Here is a 20,170-nt window from a genome sequence, read left to right on the forward strand (position 1 = left end):
GTCATTAGGTTAGGTGTGTGGGCCTTGGGCTCTGTGCTGACATGAAGCCTGCTTGAAATCTCTCTCCCTCTTCTCCCTCTGCCCTCCCCCGAACTAAAAACAAAAAAAAGGTAAAAGAAAATTAATGACCAAGTGCCAACGGCTCTGATAATTCAAGTACAAATCCAAGTCTCTAGCCTAAGAAGATCAATTATTTAAAAATATGAACTGTTTCACTTTAAGATCAAATGTTTCAACTATGTTTTAAAAATTTCAAAAGTTTAAAACTAATAATTTTGAAACTGAGCATCATCAAAGAATTATTATTACTATTCAGGTATATTACTATAATCATGGATATATTTTTATTTTTTTTCATTTTTTAAAGATTTTTTATATATTTATTAAAGATTTTATTTATTTATTTGACAGAGAGAGACACAGCAAGAGAGGGACCACAGTAGAGAGAGTGGGAGATGGAGAAGCATGCTTCCCGCAGAGCAGGGAGCCCAGTGTGGGACTTGATCCCAGGACTCTGGGATCATGACCTCAGCCAAAGGCAGACACTTAAAGACTGAGCCACCCAGGTGCCCAGATTTTTTATCTATTTATTTATCTGACAGACAGAGATCACAAGTAGGCAGAGAGGCAGGCAGAGAGAGAGAGAGAGGGGAAAGCAGGATTCTTGCTGAGCAGAGAGCCCGATGCGGGGCTGGATCCCAGGACCCTGGGAATCATGACCTGAGCTGAAGACAGAGGCTTTAACCCACTGAGCCACCCAGGTGCCCCTTTCTTTCTTATTTAAAAAAAAATTAAAATAAATAAATAAATATATATATATATATATATATATATATATAAAGTTATAGTTATAAAGTTATAGTTATATATAAAATATATACATATATATTTTAGTATTAAATTTAAATTCAAGTTAGTTAACATACAGTATAATACTGGCTTCAGGAGCAGAATTTAGTGATTCGTTGCTTACCTGTAACAGCCGGTGCTCACCGCAAGTGCCCTCCTTAATACCTATCACCTATTCAGCCCATTCCCCAACCTACCTCTTTTCCAACAACCCTCAGTTTGTTCTCTGTATTTAGGAATCTCTTATGGTTTGCCTCCCTCTCCGTTTTTAATCTTAATTTCCCATCCCTTCCTCTATGTGCATCCATTTTGTTTCTTAATTCTACATATAAGTGAAATCATATGAATTTGTCTTTCTTTGACTGACTTCTTTTCCCTTAGCATAATGCATTCTAGTTCTATCCACATTGTTGCAAATGGCAAGATTTCATTCTTTTTGATGGGTGAGTAATATTCGTGTGTGTGTGAGTGTGTGTGTGTGTGTGTGTATTTATGGGTTCTTTATTCTCTTCTATTGATTTATATGTCTGTTTTGTGCCATACTGTCCGGATGATTATAGCTTAAGTTCAGGAACTGTGATGCCTCCGCTTTGCTTTTTTTTTCATATCACTTTGGCTACTCAGGTTCTTTTCTGGTTCCATACAAATTTTAGAATTACTTGTTCTAGCTCTGTGGGAAAAAAAGGTGGTGGTTTTTTTTTTCATAGGGATTGCTTTGAATATGTAGATTGCTTAGAGTAGTATAGACATTTTAACAATGTTTGTTCTTCCAATCTAAGAATGTGGAATGTTTTTTCATTTCTTTGTGTCCTCAGTTTCTTTCAGTGTTCTATAGTTTTCAACATACAGGTCTTTTACCTCTTTCGTTAGGTTTATTCCTAGGTATCTTGTGATTTTTGGTGCAGTTGCAAATGGGATCAATTCCTTGATTTCTCTATTGCTGCTTCATTATTTGTATATAGAAATACAACAGATTTCATTACATTGATTTTATATCCTGCAACTTTGCTGAATTCAGGTATCACTTCTAGCAATTTTTTGATGGAAACTTTCAGGTTTTCTAAATAGAGTATCATGTCATCTGCAAATAATGAAAGTTTGACTTCTTCCTTGCCAATTTGGATGCCTTTTATTTCTTTTTATTGTGCGATTGCTGAGGCGAGGACTTTCAATATTACACTGAATAACAGTGGTGAGAGTGGACATCCCTGTTGTGTTCCTGACCTTAGTGGAGAAGCTCTCAGTTTTCCCCACTGAGGATGATATTAGATGTGGATCTTTTGTATATGGCCTTTATGATGTTGAGGTATATTCCTTCTATCCCTACATTCTTAAGGGTTTTATCATGAAAAGATCCTGTATTTTGTCAAATGTTTTTTCTGCATCTGTTGAGTGAATCAAATGGTTTTCATCCTTTTTTTTATTAATGTGATATATCATATTGTTTGACTTGTGGATACTGAACCACCCCTGCAGTCCAGGAATAAATCCCACTTGATCACGGTGAATAATCTTTTTAATGTACTATTGGATTTGATTAGTTAATATCTTGAACACTTTTGCAACCATGTTCACCAGGGATATTGGTCTGTAATTCTTTTTGGTGGGGTCTTTGGTTTTGGAATCAAGGTAATGCTGGCTTCATAGAATGAATATGGAAGTTTTCCTTCCATTTCTATTTTTTGGAACAGCTTCAGAAGAAAAGGTATTAATTTTTTAAATGTCTGGTAGAATTTCCCCTGGGAAGTCCTCTGGCCCTGGGCTCTCTTCTATTGGGAGATTTTTGATTACTGCTTCAATTTCTTTGCTGGTTGTAAGTCTGCTCAGATTTTCTGTTTTTTCCTGTTTCAGGTTGGTAGTTTATATGTTTCCAGGAATTTATCCATTTCTTCCAGATTGCCCAATTTGTTGGCATATAACTGCTCATAATATTCTCTTATAATTGTATTTCTGTGGTGTTGGTTGTGATCTCTCCTCTTTCATTCATGATTTTATTTATTTGGGTCCTTTCTCTTTTCTTTTTTGTAAGTCTGGTTAGGGGGTTATTAACTTTGTTAATTCTTTCAAAGAACCAGCTCCAAGTTTCACTGATCTGTTTTGCTGTTGGTTTTGTTTTTTTGTTTTGTTTTGTTTTCCTACAGCATTTATTTCTGCTCTAATCTTAATTCTTTCCCTTCTTCTGCTGGTTTCAGGTTTTATTTGATGTTCTTTTTCCAGCTCCTTTAGGTATAAGGTTGGGTTGTGCCATCTGAGACTTCTTGCTTCCTGAGTATATTGCTATATACTTCCCTCTTGTGACTGCCTTTACTGCATCCCAAGGTTTTAGACTGCTGTGTTTTCACTTTCATTTGCTTCCATGTATTTTTTTTTACACTTCTTTAATTTCCTGGTTGACCCATTCATTCTTTGGTAAGATGTTCTTTAACCTCCAATGTATATGTGGTCTTTCCAAATTTCTTCTTGTGGTAGACTTCAAGTTTCATAGCATTGTCTTCTGAAAGTATTCATGGTATGATCTCAATCTTTTTGTATTGGTTGAGACCTGACGTGACCCAGTATGCGATCTGTTCTATAGACTATTCCACATGCCCTCAGAAAGAATGTATATTCTGCTGTTTTAGGATGAAATGTTCTGAATATGTCTGTTAAGTCCATCTGGTCCAGTGCATCATTCAAAGCCATTGTTTCCTTGTTGATCTTCTGCTTAGATTATCTGTCCATTGCTGTAAGTAGGGTGTTAAAGTCCCCTACTGTTACTATATTATTATCAATGAGTTTCTTTGAGTTTGTTATTAATTTATTCATATATCTGGCTGCTTCCAAGTTGGGGGCATAAATATTTACAATTGTTAGATCATCTTGTTGGATAAACACCTTTCTTATGATATAGTATCCTTCTTCATCTCTTATTACACTCTTTAGTTTAACGTCTAGTTTGTCTGATTAAGTATGGCTACTCCAGCTTTCTCCTGCTGTCCGTTAGCATGCCAGAAGGTTCTCCACCCCTCTGTATTCAATCTGAGGATGTCTTTGGGTCTAAAACGAGTCTCTTGTAAGTTGCTCATCAATGGGTCTGTTTCTTTTAAAATCCATTCTGATACCCTATGTCTTTTAAAGAGGACCCAGGCCATTTACATTCAGAGTCATTACTAATAGGTACAAATTTAGTTTCATTGTATTACCTGTAAAGTCACTGTTCTGTAATTATCTCTGTTCCTTTCTAGTCTTTGTTGCTTTTGGTCTCTCCTTGCAACGGATATTGTTTGTAAAAGACTGCTTATCTTTTAAATTATATGATTCTGATATTTCACTAAAATAATCTGGAGTGGGTTAAGTGGAGAGGATTATAGATGAAATAAGATCAGCCTTAAATTAAAATCACTGAAGCTGAACGAAAGAAACAGGAGGGAATTCATTATTTCAGACTTCCTCTTTATATGTTTCAAATTTTCCACAGTGAAAAGTTTTTAAAATGTAATGTTATTTGTAAAGCTTAGAGAACTCTTAATTTTCTTTATGTATAAAATCTTCATTGTTCAAATTATAGTTTGCATCTAAATCTCAAATAGATATAATCTCTACAAAGATGTGACTAGACATCTAGTCATTTGTTACACTTTTAGACTGAACCTCTAACTCACTCAAAAATCTGAATGCTACAAATAATGCAGCTATTTCTATTCAGCCTTTTTAATTAATTCAATTTTATTTTACCAATAAACATAAAATTTTGCTTCTTTTTAGTAATTTTAAAAGATAAAAACTCTGTAAATTTTTATAATTAGCCCAGAAATCAATGCTAGTGGAGGCTTAAGATTTAAAATAATGTTGTAGGGGCGCCTGGGTGGCTCAGTGGGTTAAGCCTCTGCCTTCGGCTCAGGTCATGATCCCAGGGTCCTGGGATCGAGTCCCACATCAGGCTCTCTGCTCGGCAGGGAGCCTGCTTCTTCCTCTCTTTCTTTCAGCCTGCCTCTTTGCCTACTTGTGATCTCTGTCTGTCAAATAAATAAATAAAATCTTTAAAAATAAAATAAAATATGTTGTAGTAAAATAAAATAAAGTTAAGATGATCAAACTACAGGTACATTTCCTTTATAGAAAGGAAGCACCTCATATCATTATTAAACTGCACATCCAAACTCAGTCAGTGACAACCAGATCTATCAGTATTTCACACTCAAAGGGATCAAAACTGCCAACTCTTCTTCCTTGTTTCTTTCAAAGTAAATTACTCCTTCTAGTTGCAGTCTCCAATTTTTCACGAAATCTATAATTTCGTCTTCAGTTCTAAATGACTTTACCGAATCATTTACCATGTCCAACAGATTTTTTGGAAATATTTCTCTCTCTCTCTCTCTCTCTCCCCTGACCTTTCCACCCTTATGAAATATTTCTCTCTCTGTATCCCTCACCTTCCCACCCCAGGACTTCCTTAGTCATCCCAATGAGGACAAGCTTTCCTTCATAAGCATAAATGCCTACTGGTTCCCTAGCATCTACCAGAGTTGATAATTTTATCTTGACCCATAAAAGTGTAATTTCCAAGAGAGGAAATTTATGTCTGCTTTGTTGTTCCCTGTATTACCAGGACTTAGTAAAGTGTCTGGCACAAAACGGATTTTCTGTTTCGGAAGGAAGGGATATAGGGAAGTTAGGAGGAAAGAGAAAGGACAGAGGTGGGAAAGGGAGAAAGGAACGAAGGGGAGGGAAGAGGGACGGCGGGAAGGAAGGTGGGAAGGAAGGAGGAAGGACCCTTTGCATTCCGTTACCACCTAAAATTGCAGACTCGCAATTCTCTGGACCTTAAAAATATCTAGTACAACAGTTTTCAACTTCTCCAATTCATATTCAACCAAAACTTCAATATTTTGAAAACTTCTCACCACACGGTAGTCCAGCTATGTTGGAATTCCTGTAATAAAGAGACATTCACTACCTCACAAAGCAATTCCTTCCACTGGCAAGGAATTCACATCATTTGAAGGTTTTTCCCTCCAAAGAAGCCAAAGCCTCCCTCTCTGTAGTTTCCACTCTTTAGTCCCGATCCCAGAATATGGAAGCACACACACATATACACACACAACTAATCTTTCTTCCAGAAGAGAGCAGTTCCTATTTTTGAATACTAGAACAAAATAACCATGTATCTACTCATCACAACTAAGATCACAACTACTTCTCATGCAATGGTCCTGAGTTCTTTGGTGATCTTGGGCCATTGCTTTAGTACATATTCATTCAATCAATATCTCCAAGCGGGGTTGCCAGAACCAATAATAGCATTTTAAGTGTAGCCAAGCCGTTATAAATAGATGTGTGGTACTCAGACCAAACAGGTGCACCCCATCAGTCTTTACTTATGCTCTGTGCGTCTGAATTAATAACACAGTGATAACACTGATATTCGATAATTACCATAGCTTTCTTGGCATCAATGTCTACGTGCTCTACTTACATAAATTAGGCATTTGTCTTATTTTTCTATCTCTAATTCCATCCCTCATTCTAACCTGTGTAACCAGGTATATTTTCCTAACAGAAGCCTAATTGTTTCTCTGGTCAAAATAGATCAATGGGCCCAATGACCACAAGTGAAATCTATGAATTACTGACTTTTATTAGAAGATCCTTACAAATCATGCTTCTACTCTTAGTTCTGCAAATTACTTTAAAGCTCTCTGGAGCTCTTTCACTAGAAAAAGACCAAGGTCCATCCTTCATCTCACGAAGTCTGAGTACAGTGTCTCTGAATTCCTTTTCACTTTCTTGTGAGGATTTCAAATTTACTCTGCTTATGACCTGTACATCTTGTACTGACATATATTTCTGAGGATACAAACCGTACCCCAACCTGGTTCTATGTTATATCCTCCTGAACATTATTGAACATCTTCCTCCATGACTCATCCTTTTCTTTAATGTCGTACTTGTCATACTCTTTATCCTGCACAGCATTTGTTTTAGCATGATAGGAGCAAACTGTTTCAGTTTGAAATCCTCATAGGATATGGGGCACCTGGTTGGTTCAGTTGGTTAAGCACATGACTCTTGATCTCAGCCCAGGTCTTGATCTCAGGATCATGAATTCAAGCCCCACACTGGCCTCCATGTTGCGCATGGAGCCTACTTAAAAATGAAATATAAAATAAAATAAAACCTCATATGACCACTGCTGACAAACTCACAACAGGATAACAGGATAATAAGAGACACTTTGCATTTTCTCTCTTTACTGGAGACCCTTTACCTGGTATCATAAGCCACAACCTTATACAGCTCATAGAAATGCCTCCCTATGATCCAGATCTGACCTCACACCCTATCTACAAATATCCCTTTAAATGGATCTCTGGTCTAGAAAAAGTAAAGATCCCTTTGCTTGCCCTAAATAAGATGGCCATTTCCATGTTAAGTCCCATCCAGTCTTCCTACTGGTCTATCTGGAAGCCTGAAAACTTCTAAAAATAAATGTTGCTGCACAGTTGAGTCATTTATGCTTCATTAACTTGGGCTTATATGTTTATTTGAAAAATTTTTAAATTATCTCTTAAGAGTGTAGATTTCTTAAGGGCAATAATCATTTCTCCTTCTTTATAAGTATCACCAGTGCCTATTAAAGTGCTCAGAAAATAATGTACTAAAATATGATTGAAAGTGACCTGAAGGAACTGGCTGAAAATGTTCACAAGGGCTCACAGCCAACCTCTTAAATTAAAAGAAAAATACTGAGGGAAAAAAATATAAATGATAAACAGATAGACACAGGTTCCCATGAAACTAAAATACTGCTAGTTTCAAAGAAAATGAAGCATCAAATTTCTCTTTCAACCAATAAAATCAGAGAACTAATTAACTCAATGGCAGATGGGAAGACGTAAGACCATCCTAAGTTTCTTCATCTAAGAAATAAATTTGATTAATTGTAGGTCATTTCCAATATGAAAATTCTGATAGAATATTTAAAAAAATACATATCACAACTTTTCCACTAGGTTTTTTGCTTCCGTGCTTTTCCATAATTAAGCAGGCCATGTGTCAATATACATTTGTATTCACCTTGTTCCAGAAAAGAACATTAAGGTTTGTTTTCCCCAATAATGTGTAATTCATCTTATGTATGTCTAAATGCTTGACTTATTATGAGTTTAAGTTGACTTTGAAACTCTAGCAAGTACATTTTCCACATTGTTAAAATGGAATACAGCCATTAAAACTCTACTTAAATCAAATTTTGATCTAGTAAATTACGGGATACAACCACTACCACAACAACTAAGGCTGAACCTTCAGAAACCAACCCAGAGCTAAGGCTCATCTCTGTGCTGCTGCTGCTATTGACAGCAATCACCCTTTACTGGTGCTGCTATATGTCATACACTCTAAATTGCTCTTATTCTCCTAACCACCCTGTGAAGTTCCTATGCCTATCTCCATTTTAGATATCAGGAGAGGGAGACTAGCTTGCCCTCGGGTACACAACGAGAAACCAGAAGTCAGACTGAAATGCAGGACTCAGGTCTGCCCATCTCCAAACTCTTGAGTTGACTTCTTCTGCCAAATGAGATCCTTTTAAAATACAGTTGGAACTGCAAAGGGAAAGGGGGCAAAAGAAAAGGCTGAAGACGTGTTGAGTAGTTGTTACCTGCTAGAAGGCGTGAACGGATGGATGGATGGATGGATGGGTGGATGGATGAAGAAGTGGTAGGCAGGAAGAGAGACAGGTAGGTCGGTAGGTAGAGAGACGGACAGACTGAGTTTAATTTAAACCTTATAGCAACTATGAAAGATAGAGATTATCATTCCCACTTTATAGAGACATAACTTGTTAATTAATATGCCCAACATCACTGACCTAGAAATGTTGGAGCAGGAATTAAAATGATTTTTATGTGATGTTTCAAAATGTTCCCTCTTGCCACTCTGCTCCAGGGCCTCATAAGGAACAAAAGAGGGTGAAAATAATCTGAAGCCATTTGGCTCAAAAGTCAAAATGGAAAAAAATCTGTGTCCAACTGATATCCCTCCGTTTCAGCAAAACCAGTGCAGGAGAAAAAGGAAACCTTACTGCCAGTGTAAATACATTAAAAATAACAGTCATGAGAATCCCATTCTTGTACTAAATAGTGCAAGAACACATCCATTTCAGAAAAGGATGTATTCATGTGCACCATATTTTATGAGAATTTGCAGATTTTAAAAGGCATAATATTGCCTAGTTGCCAGGATTTTTTCCACTTAGCATCCTTGAGTTCTGTATTGAAGATTCTGGAAAACACTTTCACCACTTTATGAACCATATGTAGAGTTTGATTCTCCTCCAATTTTTTTTTTTCATTTGTTATTATCATCATCACGGAGGATTACATCTCATCTACTTAGCTGCTAGAATGAAGATTTCAGTTTGGAGGAGAGCCGATTTCTTTAAAAAAAAAAAAAAGTTAGCTGCTTCAGGCAACAGTCCTTTTGATCTGCTCATTAACACTTTTCAAATGTTCGAGTGATGTGGGCATTCTTTGCGCTAGAAAATGTCAGCACTGGAGCCTGCAGCCAGCTTGATGCGATCATATGTTCCAATATTCAGAAAAGAGTGAAAAGAACTGTCAACAGTGACTGCCTTGGATGAAAAAAAAAGATGGGATACAACGCCTGTAGATCAAGTGGCGTTTCAGGATTGATTCTTGCCAGTGACAAAAACAAATGCCCAATTTATCAGCAATGTCATCTACGCGACTAAGAGCCCACAAACAATGGAGAAGTCGCTCTCAGTGTTCAGGAAAATTGGTCTGAAATAGATGGGGGCTTCCGTCCCTTCTCCTTCCTCTTCCTGGCGAGATGACAGAGCAAGTGCAGAAGCACCGAGTTCTATTACACTGGTCTCTGGGAAGCTTTTTTCTGCCTCTCTTCAAGTTAGATGCCTTCATCATCCAGATCAAAGTATGATCTGAGCCATCGCATCCGCCCTCTCCTTTCCTCCTTGACAGACTCATCAGTGATCAAAGATTCCTACTTTGTACAAATAAATAACCAGACGATAGACACGATTTAAAACGCCAAACGGGGACCGGGAAGAGCAGCGCGAGAGTGAGCTCGGACAAGAGCTACGGAGAGGTGCTGCTCTCACAGCAAATACACTAGACCGGGAAGAACAGCGCGAGAGTGAGCTCGGACAAGAGCTACGGAGAGGTGCTGCTGTCACAGCAAATACACTAGACCGGGAAGAGCTGGACACCCCGTTTTGCAAATGATGTTCTGTTGGAAAACAGCACCATGGAAGCAATAAGCACTAACATCACACTCTTTTTCAAGGAGGCAACCAAACATAAATCATTTTAATTAATGGTGCAAGGAAGGCATATTAAAATTTAAATTACTTCTGTTTTATTGTGCATTCCAAAAAAAAAAAAAAAAATCAGGCTACTCTCAAAGTAACTCAATAAAGGCACCAAGAGCCCTCCTGGACAATAAAAAACAAGTGCAATATAGAAGGGTTATTACTATTTAGAAAGAACAGCACAGCTGTTGCTGGCTAAGAAAACGATTGCACAGAGCTCCAGGCAGATACAACCTCATCATGAAAGCTCAACTTACTTATAAGCAAATTGAGCTTTAAAGGGATAACTTTTCAAAATTGTTTTTTAAATTAAGATTTATGAGACCTTTATGTAATGTCTTAAATGCACTGAGGTAAAAGGCGCTGGCAATTTTCCCCCGAGGGTGGAGAACTCTGGCCAAGGACATGAGAGCAGAGTGAACATTTATCATTTCCAGCATATTTGGATATTTATCTGCAGCTGTATAACACACTCTAATTGACAACACTCCAGAAAGCCTTTGTTTGCCACCTCATTAGCCTTACATCTGTAATTCTGCACTGTCTGGTTATGCCGAATGACACAACCGTAGGACTGTCATTTCTGCCATCCTGATAGTAAAACAAATCTGCCACCAGCTCAGCATATCTTCCAAGCTAAACAGTGATGAAAACACCCATATTTGCTAATGTTTCACTCGTGATTCAGGACATGGTAAGTTTTTTTTAACCTCTCCTGCCCCCATTTTTAATTTAAGGAAAAAGGAAGGACGCAGCTGATGTCTTTGTTAACAACCAGCAGCTGTAGAGGATGGATGTGCGCATCCTCGGTGAGCAGGACACAGACTCTGCAACAGATGGTGAGAAATAACTTCACACAAAAATGAGAAGTTTTCCCTCACGGAATAGTTTGCAAACTCAACACACTCTGTAATTCACTAATGATGGTGCCTAAAAATGTCCGCTGTGCACGAGGGCGCTTGCCCCATGGTTACTATGGGAAAAAGTCTTCCAACTATCACTGGTGTAGGTTTCTTTTGTCATGGAAAGAACATGTGCACAGAAGAAACTATGCCACATTTTAAATGATGTTGTCTCTCTCTTTTATCCTTGAAAATATGCATTAAAATGAACCGAAGGAGTTAAAATTTTTAAGTAGTCTCAGATGAAAAGCATCCCCTGTGGCCTGATTTCCGATTGCAGGGGTTTTTCCTTAAACTTTTTTATGCTGTACCCCTCTCTGGCAATCCAGCGAATGTACAGATCCCTCCCAGATTAATTGAGCTAAATTAAAATACAAAGGATTTTAAGGAATCCAATTATATTGCAATATAGTTATCCGGTCTGTAAAAAAAAAAAAAAAAAAAAAAAAACCACAAAAGTTATGATATAGAAATAAAGGCTACGTTATGAATAGTCCATTAAATAATGAGAATTACTACATTAAATAATGGGAACTACTCTAACCTTTGAAGTTATGATACTTGTAGAAGATATTTCAAAAATATCTGAAGATAGAGGATATCTGTGATTACTATTGCTTACAAAGTCTCCAGAACTGCCAATACTTTTGTGGAGAGTGGTCTACATTCATAAATGAAGAAAATAAATTTCAGTTGGAAGTAAAAATAAAGATTTTTTTTTCCCACCTAAGTTCTCCAGATCCTCAGGTTTGAAATCCCTGCTGGATACATGGAGAAGCAACCAGACAAAAGTTAAATTGCTTCTACTTCAGAATTTTATTACCATTACCGATCCTTACCTACTTATCTCTTAGTAACTATTGTAAAGAATGGCAAAGGCCACATTTCCTATTACAGATTAGGGCCTCTGTTCAGGGCTTTATTTCCAAACTTTCTGTCTTTATCCGAGCTCCTGAGCATAGGATTCCCGAGGAGGAGGGACTGCTGACAACATCTAAAAGTTCCTGAGAATGATGAGGAAGCAGAAGGCTGGCTGAGGTCAAAGCTAAAGGCTGACACCTCGCAATCTCCCCCTCACCCCCACCACTCCTGGGTGGGACAAATGTGCATTCTTTAGGAATCTCCCAACTATCTTGATGTTAATGGCTCGCTAAAAGTGAAAGACAACCTGGATCAAGCGGCAAGACCTCCTCCAGGCACCTTGCAGGCCCTCTTTAGCATACGAAAGCTCCGTCCAAGCCTCCCTTTCCCTCACCTTCCCCCAATCTCCTGGTACACAACCTGTCACCCCTCACAACCCGGGGCAGCAGCTCTTCCTGCCCAGGGGTCCTGTCCCCGTGCTTTAAGAAACCACCATTTTGCACCAAAGATGTCTCAAGAATTCTTTCTTGGTCATCGGCTCCAGACCTCATCCCAGTGAACCTCACCTATGTTCTAGAACTTTATCAAGAATAGACATTTTAAGCTGTTTCATCATGTTTCAGCTGAAAGATGAGATTTAAATGTTTGCCCCTAGTCCTTTAAAACATTCACACAAAACAAAACTTTTACAACACCAAGTTGTCACAAATGCAATTCATTTCCCATTAGAAGTAATATCATGGTGACAATATAGTCGAAGTTAAGTTGATCCGTAATAATTTAACCCCTAAGGATAAGTTTGCGCAAACTACATACTAAATCCAGCGTAGTGCAAACATACTCTCTGAAAGGAACAAAATGAAACAAACATCCTGCCATTGCACGACGACCCCCTTGGCCATGGTGCCTCTGCCCCTTCTGTCTCGCTCCCCTCTTCATTTTCCTGCAGCTCTCAGCTTCTGTCTTCCATTCTACTTCGCCAGTGCTTGATCTGCCTCTGGCTTTCCACTTCCGTTGTTGATGGAAACTCGGCTGGATACAGACTTAATCCCCACCAGGACCAGACCTGGGCACACACTGCTACAAAGCAAGCATGGCTTCATGGGGGAGGGGGGATTATACCCACCAAATCTCTCCAGTGGCCTCTCATCATCCCTGGGGTGAGTTCAAACTTCCTAAAAGACAGAGGAAGCCTCCCTGATGGGTTCCTGCCTACACCCCACACCATCTCTCGGCTGTTCCTTCCCTGGCACGCTAGGGAGGCTTCTGCCTGCTGCTTCCTGAAGCCGGAGGGACCCGACGCAATTCCTCGCACACGTCATCAGAAATGTCCCTCATCAACAGTAAACATCTTATTCATTATTCAAAACTCCGTTTGCAGGCATCAGCCCAGGAGAGTCGCTCTGAGATAACCCCACAACTCTGGCAAATCCCTCCTCCTCACGTTCTTACTGTGCCTTACAAATGTTGCTCTTGGGTGGCTGGTGTCCCTCCAGTTATACTCTGTCCACATTTCCGTGTTTCCGTATTAAAACGTGAGTTTCCATGGCATTTTATAGTCATTTTTGTTACCCCCCCCCCCCCCCCCCCCAGTTCCTAACATAGTACTGACACGGCTGCCAAGGGCTAAGTACAGAATTTTGCCTCTACCCTGCTTTTAAAGCTACCTTAGAAAACATTTGCTATGATTCATTTGTACCTAAGTATAAATATCAGTTCATACTCAGGGCTAGGTGTCCTATAATCTGTAGTTCTAAATGTCATAAACAGGTGGGTGTCTCTATTAAGCTGAGTTTCAGAAATTAGTAAGCATTCACGATGTTCGTAAGGCTAGGAAGCCCTCCGGACATCCTGAGGACACACCTTCAAGGCTTCCCTCTAGGCTTTGCATAAAGAAATATACTCCATGATTCACGATCTGTAGTCTCGGGGTGGTAAATGGACCCAGTCTCAGAGACGGAGTCCTCTCCGTAACATCCAAAATGATGGTCAAGATCTGGACCTGAGCCCATTAGAAATGTCCCAGAGAAGCCTAGCTTGGTTTTCATATACATCTTCTAAAAAATCAGATACTTTGACACTGAGCCCTCTGTTCAATAATAAATGAAATTGTGAAGTAATGAAGGAACTCCACCACAGCAAAATTTAAATAAAAAATTAAATAAATCTATACTTATTTAAAATTTAAATTAAAAAAACAATCATATTAGGGCAACTTTTTTGCTTTTCAATTTGAGACTCGAGAATGCAGGCCACCCTAAAATAACCATATTAGGATACTCAAGATTATAGCAGGAAACTGAGCAGAAATCGCTAAGGCAGGAAACTGATTAGTTCAGCAAAGAGACAGGATGCTTCTCGTGTCTACCGTTGTCGGAGTTAATTCTGTGCCTCCTCCATGGACCACCTACTCTGCGATCAAGGACTCTTGATTCATGAAAGCGGACTGAAGGATAATCAGTAACAGAGGTCGGAGTACTGCAGACTAGTGCCTGAAGTTACAAGGAAACTGAAGTGAGTCAGCAAAAGTGAGGGAGGAAAGAGGCGATCTTGTAAACTTGTGTGCCACCCCACTGTGATCTACAAAACGTCCAGCTCTGTGTGACGTGCCAACACTGAAAGGAACGCTATCGAGGAGGAGGTGGGCTTCAAACGGGTGCTTCTTCAGGATACTCTTCCCTATGAAACCTGAACAGTCCCAACTGGATTGCTTGAAATGTGCTGAACTCTACGACCCAACAGTCCACCCCGTGGAAGACAGAATGACAACCGCCCCCTGAGGTCCCTGGAGCTATGAGTCATTTTCATGACACAGCAAACGGGACTTTGCAGCTTGAGAGAGTCAGGGATCTTGAGAGGGTAGACCATCCTGTAGACCATCCTGGGTGATCCAGGTGGGTCCAGTTTCTTCACATGGTTCCTTAGCACTGGAGGTCCTTTCCCAGCTGAGTTAAGAGTCGCAGGGAAGCGTAACTACAGAAGAATGGCCCAGGAGATGCAGTGTCGTTGGTTTTGAAGCTGGAGGGAGGGTCCATGAGGCGAGGGGCTGGTGTGTCCTCTAGAAGGTGGGAAACCGGGGAAGGGACTCCTCCAGAGCATTAACAGAGGAATGAACCTCTGTCGATACCTTCCAGCCCAGTTTAGTCCAGCGAGACCCATCTCCTACCCGTGATTAAATAACCGTTAGATCATAAGTGTGTGTTGCTTTAAGCCACCAAATGTGGAGCGATTTGTTGCAGTAGCAGTAGAAAGCGAACAGAAACCTGTCTTGTTTCCGAGGTTTGACTCAAACACGAAAGGACACAAACAAACCAACAGTCGTGACTTCACGGACTTGCCGACACCCTAACATCCGTCCGTGACTTGTTTTCTAAAATGCTTTTCCAAGAGGCAAACAGAGAAGGCCCCAAAATAGACTTTTCAAAGAGGTAATGAAGCCTTCAGTACGAACGGATAAGAAAACCTGACAGATCACCAGCTTCTCCCCGTGACCCCAAGTGAAAACGTCGTTCAGATTACTGGAAACTCTTCTGCGCTGCAGGGACCTTCATCCCACCTCCCTCTCCCCCTCCCCGCCTCCCTCCAAACTTGATATTGAAATGTGTTTTAGATGACGTCAGATAATATTTATTGGCATGCATGTTTTCTAGAATTTAGTGTAGTAATAAAACTATTAAAACTCAACTTGCGTACTGAAACTTTGTTGTGGTTGGACACTGGCACTGAGTCATACTTCAGGCCTCACTTTAGACCTCACTGCTTTGCAAAAATGTAGAGGTGCAGATCCTCCTTACTCACCACTTTGCAGCAAAGGGGCCAAAACCACCACATCAAACCAATGCCCAGTAGTAGCAGTAACACCAGAATAGCAATGATGGCAGCCGTCCCACTAGACTAGAAGAGGCAGAAGACAGAAACAAAGTGGTCAGTAAAGCATAGGGTTACATTCCAAATACACATTTTTTTTTAAGGACACACCAGAAAATGATGCAGAGAGCATAACCAATGTCAAATCAGATTTTCATTATATTCCTTTAAATTCTATAAATTCCTTTATATTCTATTTCATACAGGTTATGTTAAAACAGGAGAAAAAAGAAAGCTTCTAAAGTGCTATAAACAGTTTTAAATTATGCCTTAAAAGAATGTAAGAAAAATCACTACCTGGGGTTATACGGAAGGGCCGTATGGTCCTTATCATTTATCTCTGGAGAAGGCTTTGGATCACAAGCATGATTACTTTTAGGCAAAACTTATGGAACATTTTTCCAGATTTTAGGACGATAAAACACTATTTACAATAAATATCAAAAATGACCAAGCAAGGGAGAAACCAACAACAAATGGTTCTTTTTTAAACAAAAAAAAAAATTTAGAGATTTTATTCATTTATTTGAAAGACAGACGCCAAGAGAGAGCACGAGCAGGGGCTGGGGAGACGGAGAGGGAGACTCCCCGCTGAGCAGGGAGCCTCATGTGGGGCTCGATCCTAGGACCCTGGGATCATCATGACCTGAGCCGAAGGCAGACACTTAACGGACTGAGCCGCCCGGGCATCCCAGCAGCCGCGGTTCTTGTTGGCAGATGGTACGTTGCATCAGTGCAAGAAAGCGACTGCAAACATTCGCACCTCAGAGGGCTTCTCCCGGCTCGGGAACTAGCCTCTCAAGAACCGCACTGGTGTTCTCTCACCTCCTGCCGCCAAGCTCCTCCCGCCCTAAGGAACCTGCTCCGGGCCCTGCCCCGCCCCCTCCTGTCACCTCCACCTAGTCCTCCTACGTGGCTCGCCTGAAGCCCCTCCCCAGGACGCCTTCTCTGAGCCTCTGCCTGGGGAGGCTCCTCTTCACTGTACCATTATGGGTCTCGGTACTGCAGTCTTGAGCTGATCACACATTTGTGATACACTGATACACTGTGATTATTTCTTTAATTTCTCTTTTCTGTCACTCTTCACTGTGAGCTCCAGCAAGTCATGGGGCTCTGCCCAGCCTACGTACCACTGTGTACGCCATGCTTGGCATTTAAAATGATTGACTAAGAGAATGAACTCCAAAGAGATAGGCCTGCAAAACACACAAATGCAAAGACTAGTATCTACGGAATTTTTGGTGTGGGGATAAAATTCCCCAGGGCACAAGGTGTTTCTCCCAAACCCCCTCTCTAGTATCCCCAGTAATAATGTTCTGCTTTCTGTGTATTTTTTTTCTTTCTTTGTTTTATTTCTTTCCTTGTTTTATTTCTTTGTTTTCTTTCAAAGGAATGAATGCAGGGGAAAAAAAAAAACCTGTAAATAAATCAATATATTCTCTCTTTGGGACTTGATGGGCATTTTCAGAGATACATTTCCTGTCATTCAAAACAAGTAAGAATATGTGCCCAGGGGTGTCTGGGTGGCTCAGTGGGTTAAGCATCTGACTTCGGATCAGGCCATGATCTCAAGGTCCCGGAACCAGCTCCCCACTGGGCTTCCTGCTCAGTCAGGAGTCTGCTTCTCCCTCTCCCTCGGCAGCTCCCCCTGCTCGCGCCCCCTCTCAAATAAATAAAATCTTTAAAATACAAAATAAAACATTAGTTTTTGATGTAATGTTCGATAATTGAATTTAAATTAAAACGAGAAAACAAAACAAAGCCCAGAGGTCAGGGTAAGAGCCACTTGATCCCAAGGGCGGACAGAGAGAGGGGTGGCACAGTGTGTGTGTGGGCGGGGGGCACCAGTATCCATCTTCCAATAGCACCGTATTAAAAGTATTGGTCTAGAGGTTTAACTTTAAGTAAATTGTTTAATTTCCTGGAGCCTCTGTTTTCTAATCCATAAAATAAGAAAGCCAGTGGTTCCCATAGCATGAAACTCTGTGGAAAAGCCATCACCATGCTAGCTCTCTCTCTCTCAGAGAACCGTTGTTCATGTTAACACACTTACAAAGCTCTGAGCGGCTTTGCAGGAAAGCAGCTCAGCTCGCGTCAGCACAGAACCGTCCTCCTCCTCACAACACCCCCAATACCTGTAAATCTAGGACTGCCTAGAGCCCACGCGGAGAAGGGCTGGGACTGACCAAGGCTGCGACATTTCCCAATGTTTAGGTAATAGTGGTAGAAGCACCCAGTCAGAACTTTCTGCAACGGAATTTCGAGTGCAGTACAAGGCACCCGGGGGGCGCCGCTGGGAAAGGGCCACACTCCCTCAGTTTTGGCTCAGGTCATGACCTTAGGGTGGTGAGATCGAGCCCCTGGGGCCCGGAGCTCAGTGCAGAGTCTGCATAAGACTCTCTCTCCCTTGGTTCCTCCCCCACTAAAATAAATAAATAAATAAATATTAAAAAAAAAAAATTAAAGGCCATACACAATGGCAGATGCACAAAAAGAGATAAGAATCTGTACGTAACCAGTTACATGTAAACAACTGAGAACAGAAGAGAAGGTCCTTCTCAGAAGACAGGGCGAGGAAGTGCTGGCAAAACACACTCGGTTCAGCTTATCAGAAAAATCTCGACATGTGTATCCTTTCCCTGTATCATCTGTTCTTATCACAATGGAAGGAAAAAAAAAAAGATGAGCACAAAGCAGCATGGAAACCACCCCCAAACAACCCCACTTTTGTAGACAGCAATTACTAGCAGCCTTTCAGTTTCAATAAATCTACTTTTAAAATAACAAATTCTCAGGGCGCCTGGGTGGCTCAGTCATTAAGCATCTGCCTTCGGCTCAGGTCATGACCCCAGGGTCCTGGGATGGAGCCCCTCATCGGGCTCCCTGCTCAGTGGAAAGCCTGCTTCTCCCTCTCCCACTCCCCCTGCCTGTGTTCCTTCTCTCACTGTGTCTGTCTCTATCAAATAAATAAATAAAATCTTTTCTAAAATAAATAAAAAATTAAAAAAAATAAAATAACTAATGCTCAGGACAGCATAGATCATCAAACATTCATTACTTTCCAGAGATGAAGCATGAACTGCACATGAACAATTAAAGCCATCCTTTGAGTCTGACTCTGCCTCAGGACGGAAGAGGAAGAAGCACACGGGTATGTGTGCAGCTGGCTTAAGGCTGCAAAGTCACCAAAACAGCCACCACCCAAGTATTATCACTTAGAATCTCTGGTCATTTTATTTATCTCATCTTCCAGAAGACAAGACTAACTATGGAAACTTGCACACACACACACTGTCTTCACTGAGGTCTACCATTCACTATCTGACCATCCTTAAGGCACGAGAAGAGGCTATTACGTGATACTCACCATAAAGAATTAACTCAAGAAAAGAAATAAAAAGACAAGGATTCATGTGGCAACCTCTTGGTAGAATGAAAATATGAGCTCAACATTTTATTATTAATGTATCCTAAATATCTCAATTAATGTCTGGCTCATAGAAACTCGAGTGTGTGTGTGTGAGAGAGAGAGAGAGAGGAAGGGAGAGAAAGAGAAAAAGAGACAGAATGTCAATACTTTGAGGAAATTTTCCAAGCAAATATCAAATTCTCTGTCCTTAAAACCTAAGAAAACAATTCAGAACATATATCAGGCCACGTAAGAAGTACTCAAAGGGTATCTTTCTACACAGACTTCTAAACAGTCATGCACAAATCATGTGACTCTGCACAGCCTTGATTAAGCTCAGCTCCAAAATCTAGGCAAAGAGGAAGATGACAGTATAAGAATGTTAAAGAAATACATAGGAAAGTGTGATATCCTCTGTCAAATGCATAAATTCGGGATCCTACCTCTTCGAGGAGATACCCCCAATCTGTTTATGGACAGCACGAATACGGCAATCCCTACCGGGCCTTTCCCACGTCAGCACCTGGCCACAGCCCTCAGGGAAAGGGACTGTCTGTGCAACACAGTTTTCAGAAAGATTCTACGAACACTTCATTTCCTCCTTTCTTAGAATTCAAACTCTGTGCTCAGAAATAGGAACATGCAACTAGAGGATATCAATCTGCTAACAATGTAGCGGTTACATTTTTTTTCTTGCTATGGATGTGTCATTAGCCAGAAATTCAGATATCACACTGACAGAATGTCAAGTAGATGGGCTCGCCATGACAGGCAGTTAAAATTCTTGGTTTTTTCTCCAAAACAATGACTCTGTTAGGAACATTAATAAAATACTATGCACATCCAGATGGAAATAAACATTTATTATGGCAATATTATTACATCAACTGACTCCAAAGGTTCATCTTCAATAAAATTTTTTTAAAAAGAATGAACCCTTTATCTAAAGAC

General features: G+C 40.3%; 1 protein-coding gene across 2 annotated transcripts in view; it reads right to left on the reverse strand.

Moving 5' to 3' along the window:
- ANTXR2 (ANTXR cell adhesion molecule 2) overlaps positions 1 to 20,170 on the reverse strand; it is a 145,104-nt gene that overhangs the window by 63,025 nt on the left and 61,909 nt on the right. For both annotated transcript variants that reach the window (XM_032334698.1, XM_032334699.1), the window contains one exon: positions 15,742 to 15,837. In XM_032334698.1, coding sequence (XP_032190589.1) covers positions 15,742 to 15,837 — 96 coding nt within the window. The remainder of the gene's footprint in view (positions 1 to 15,741; positions 15,838 to 20,170) is intronic.

This window comes from Mustela erminea, chromosome 2 (genome assembly GCF_009829155.1).
Source record: "Mustela erminea isolate mMusErm1 chromosome 2, mMusErm1.Pri, whole genome shotgun sequence".
Lineage (NCBI taxonomy): Eukaryota > Metazoa > Chordata > Mammalia > Carnivora > Mustelidae > Mustela > Mustela erminea.